Here is a 3,863-nt window from a genome sequence, read left to right on the forward strand (position 1 = left end):
TAGTCGTGGTGTCATTGGTAGGATCTGGGACGGGAGTATCCATTTGTAAAGTTCAAAATAAACATTCTAGATAGGTAACTTTAGCTTCTAATTCCAATTTCATTTAAACTGTCTTTTCAATATTGTTAATAATTAAAGTTAATTGCTCTCATTCTTATATTGTGTAATTTTTGTGTTTGCCTTTTATTTACTACCTGTGTTAGTGTTTTGTTTGCTTTGTTACTATGTCCTCTCTACTCGAAGAGGGAGAGCTCGAGGACGGCCACCGCGCCCCGACATGTATAATATTTATGTTTCTTCTATTTTATGGTCCTCTACGGGCCGGATCAATATATATTTGATCTGAGACAAAATAAATACCTGGGGTTTACCAGTTGGAGGTAACAAGAGGGGAATAGTTGACTCTCTCTAAAATAATAAGTTTTCCTACATATCACTATCCCTTGTGGAAGCTCTTCTCCCGTGTGTTGCTGTTGAATGTGTTGCACATTGCATACACAACTATTTCCAGGCATTCATACAAATTCGAATTAACGAAACCGTGTATGTACGTATATTTATGTTTTCTTCTATTTTATGGTCCTCTACGGGCCGGATCAATATATATTTGATCTGAGACAAAATAAATACCTGGGGTTTATCAGTTGGAGGTAACAAGAGGGGATGTGTTGCTGTTGAATGTGTTGCACATTGCATACACAACTATTTCCAGGCATTCATACAAATTCGAATTAGCAGTCTGGATTAAGAAATCAAAGTGTATACAAGTGCCGATATAGTTCGCTAAGTCGTGGTGTCATTGGTAGGATCTGGAACGGGAGTATCCATATTGTAAAGTTCAAAATAAACATTCTAGATAGGTAACTTTAGCTTCTAATTCCAATTTCATTTAAACTGTCTTTTCAATATTGTTAATAATTAAAGTTAATTGCTCTCATTCTTATATTGTGTAATTTCTGTGTTTGCCTTTTATTTACTACCCGTGTTAGTGTTTAGTGTGCTTATTTATTATGTCCTCTCTACTCGAAGAGGGAGAGCTCGAGGACGGCCACCGCGCCCCGACATCAGAAGTGGGATACGAATCACAACCTCAACCGCCATACAGTCCGCAACCGCCATCGCGAGCGTCCTACTACAGCTACGGACCTGAGGACGGAAGATACAGGAATATCAGAACCGAAGAGTTCAACACGCAGGAAAGGAGTCTCGGACACTCTTCATCCAATGTTTTAGGTGACAACACCCGCACCCCTTCGAACCAACAGCTGCATGACCTTCTTCAAAATCTCGCCATGTGTTTACCCTCCAACTCAAGTCGGGTAATAAAATTACCAAAATTTGAACCCGAAGAGAACGACCCTAAATCTTGGTTACAAACAGTAGAGGCTTGTTTTTATGATTACCCTTGCTCTGGAAGTAACCTGATTATTGCACTCAGCACAGCGCTAACGGGAACTGCTGCAAGATGGTTATCCCGTATGACTCATCCAAAATTGACTTGGCCGGAATTTAAGGAGGCATTCTCCACGGAGTACATCATCACGCAGACACCTTCCTCTTTGATTTCATCTCAATTAAGTACTAGCCCCAAGGACGAGGAAAGCTATGTATCTTACGCTACGCAGATGTTGGGAACTCTTGACTCTTGCTTCAACTCCATGACCAAACAAGAAATTAGCATCGCATTGGTACTAGCCCAGATGGAAAAATTTGACAAGCGTATTCAACATCTTTCTTGCACCAGCGATATCCGAACCCGAGAGGAACTGCTACGGGAATTGAGATTTTTCTCCTTTGGAAAACGGAAATATTCGCCCCAGGATTCTACTCTGCCTGACCCCAAGCGATCCAAGTTCTCCGACCGATCTTCATCATCTCGACCCTATTGTCAACACTGCCGTATACCTGGACATTCTATTCAAGACTGTCGTCGCAAGCGATCTCAAGTTCCATCACCTCACACTTCTAGTTCTCGTCGATCAGCACCTTCAGTTAAGACACCACCCATTCAACCTGCTCGGCGTGGAGTCTGTTTTGTTTGCCATTCGAAGGACCACTACGCAGATCGTTGTCCGAAACGTCAACCTACTGTGTCCAAGACGAGTGAGTCACCCCGCGGAAGATTCCCGGCACACCAAGTTAACCAGTGCGTCGTGAACCCTACTGGATCATTAACACACCAAGGTAAGCAACATTGCTTTGTGTTTGACTCAGGCTCAGAGTGTTCCCTACTTCGGAGCACCATTCAGAACGAATTTTCGGGACCTGTCTTTAAAACCCCTGTTATACTGGGTGGTATCGCTCATGCTCGACTTACGTGTAACGCTCAAAAAGTATCCGAAGTAATAATAGATGGGATTTCTCTCAATATATGTTTTCACATCGTACCTGATCATAGTATTAGCGGTAATATTATTATAGGACGTGAAATTCTTGGTATGGGTGTTAAGGTCAACATCACCGCTAACAAATGTGAGTTAAGCCCCTGTGACCTACACATAAGCAAATCCATTGCTAAAAGGTACAATCTTGAAATAGAAAATGTTTCTCACAAAGGTTTAGATGAAGTATTACCAAATCTTTCTGATATTTCCGAAACTACTTCAGTAGGTACTCACCCTGTAGTTATTGAACCCGTAGTCACTGACCCCGTACGTATTGAACCCGTAGGTACAAACACTCAAGCACCTATTGAACACTACCCTATTGACAAAGTAGCATATTTAAATGCTTGTCACAAATATCGTTCCCCGCTTATTACACCTGTCTACAAGTCAGGGCCATATCTAGGATTTTATCAAGGGGGGGGTGCTCCTAATTTTCGGAACCTGGCCTACTGTAAAGGAGAAAAATCGAGCTCGAGAGGAGGGGAGGGGAGGGTGGGCTCCCTCGGCCACTCCTAAATAAGGCCCTGTCTGCAGTCTACAAGTCTACACCATGGTCGACAGTCTACACTAGAACCCATATATATAAAGTAAGAACAGCCACACACTATCAGCTAGACCTGACAGGTACACCTGATCAGGTCCGCCTGTGTGTTCTCATCAGGTAGACCTGACAGTGAGTGGCTGGCTCAAGTCTGTAAAATTAAAGGATATTGGTTTCATCGTGTGGACTTAGGTGACCGGGCTACCGTTAAGCCATCTTAGAAGTTAAATATCTCGGGAGCACACGATTAGGCTCATTGAAACATCAAATTTCCAATATACCCGGCCCAGCTCTGAGACTTTTTCCAAGCGACGTGACGAGGCGATTGTACAATTCCAAAGTAAGGTCGAACCTGTCTAAGTGGGAAACCTGGATAACTGGGAAAAAAAATCGTGGCCCCTTCATTTTTTACTAAAAAACCTGTTTAAATGGGAAAATTGAGCCTCTGTAAGTGAGAATGACTTTTTCTAGATACTCGTTCCTGAGCCTCTGTAAGTGGGAAAGGTTGCCATTTTCCTAGGTCCGGAGCCTTCAGCGGACCTCTGTAAGTGGGAATTTGTAGGAAAGCATAGCATATACCTCTTCCTCCAAACCATTGTTCACATTTACCTCTATAAGTGGATGACAGCTCTCTTTCTGGATGGCCAAGATTTGACGAACGAGCTGGACACGGAAACTAAAGTAAGTAAGTGGGAATAAAAAAATGGCAACCTCTCTAAGTGGGACACTTTTTAACTGGGAAACCTGGATAAGTACGAAAAAATTGTCGGTCCCTTGGATAACTTGGATTCCCACTTAGACAGGTTCGACTGTACTTACATAATAATCGATTTGTACAAATCAAAAGTACTTACAATAGGAATATTTTGTTTCTTCATCATTTCCTCTAGCTGTCTACTAGTCATCGTCAAATAGTTGGTAAGAGAGCCTAGGTC

The 3,863-nt window shown here is 42.4% G+C and overlaps 1 protein-coding gene and 1 long non-coding RNA gene across 11 annotated transcripts in view; both read right to left on the minus strand.

Moving 5' to 3' along the window:
• The window catches only part of LOC113471309, a 5,141-nt gene extending 2,434 nt beyond the window's left edge, over window positions 1–2,707 (minus strand). Inside the window, exon 1 of the long non-coding RNA XR_003394057.1 lies at window positions 1,244–2,707. This is a non-coding gene — a long non-coding RNA (uncharacterized LOC113471309). The remainder of the gene's footprint in view (window positions 1–1,243) is intronic.
• LOC103518622 (secreted protein PRY1-like) overlaps window positions 1–3,857 on the minus strand; it is a 17,099-nt gene extending 13,242 nt beyond the window's left edge. For all 10 annotated transcript variants that reach the window (XM_017447876.1, XM_017447874.1, XM_017447875.1 and 7 more), the window contains exon 1: window positions 3,783–3,857. In XM_017447876.1, coding sequence (XP_017303365.1) covers window positions 3,783–3,833 — 51 coding nt within the window. In that variant the 5' untranslated portion in view covers window positions 3,834–3,857. The remainder of the gene's footprint in view (window positions 1–3,782) is intronic.
• Window positions 3,858–3,863: the final 6 nt, after the last annotated feature.

The sequence above is a fragment of the Diaphorina citri genome, unplaced genomic scaffold, assembly GCF_000475195.1.
Source record: "Diaphorina citri unplaced genomic scaffold, Diaci psyllid genome assembly version 1.1 scaffold2277, whole genome shotgun sequence".
NCBI classification, from domain to species: Eukaryota; Metazoa; Arthropoda; class Insecta; order Hemiptera; family Psyllidae; genus Diaphorina; species Diaphorina citri.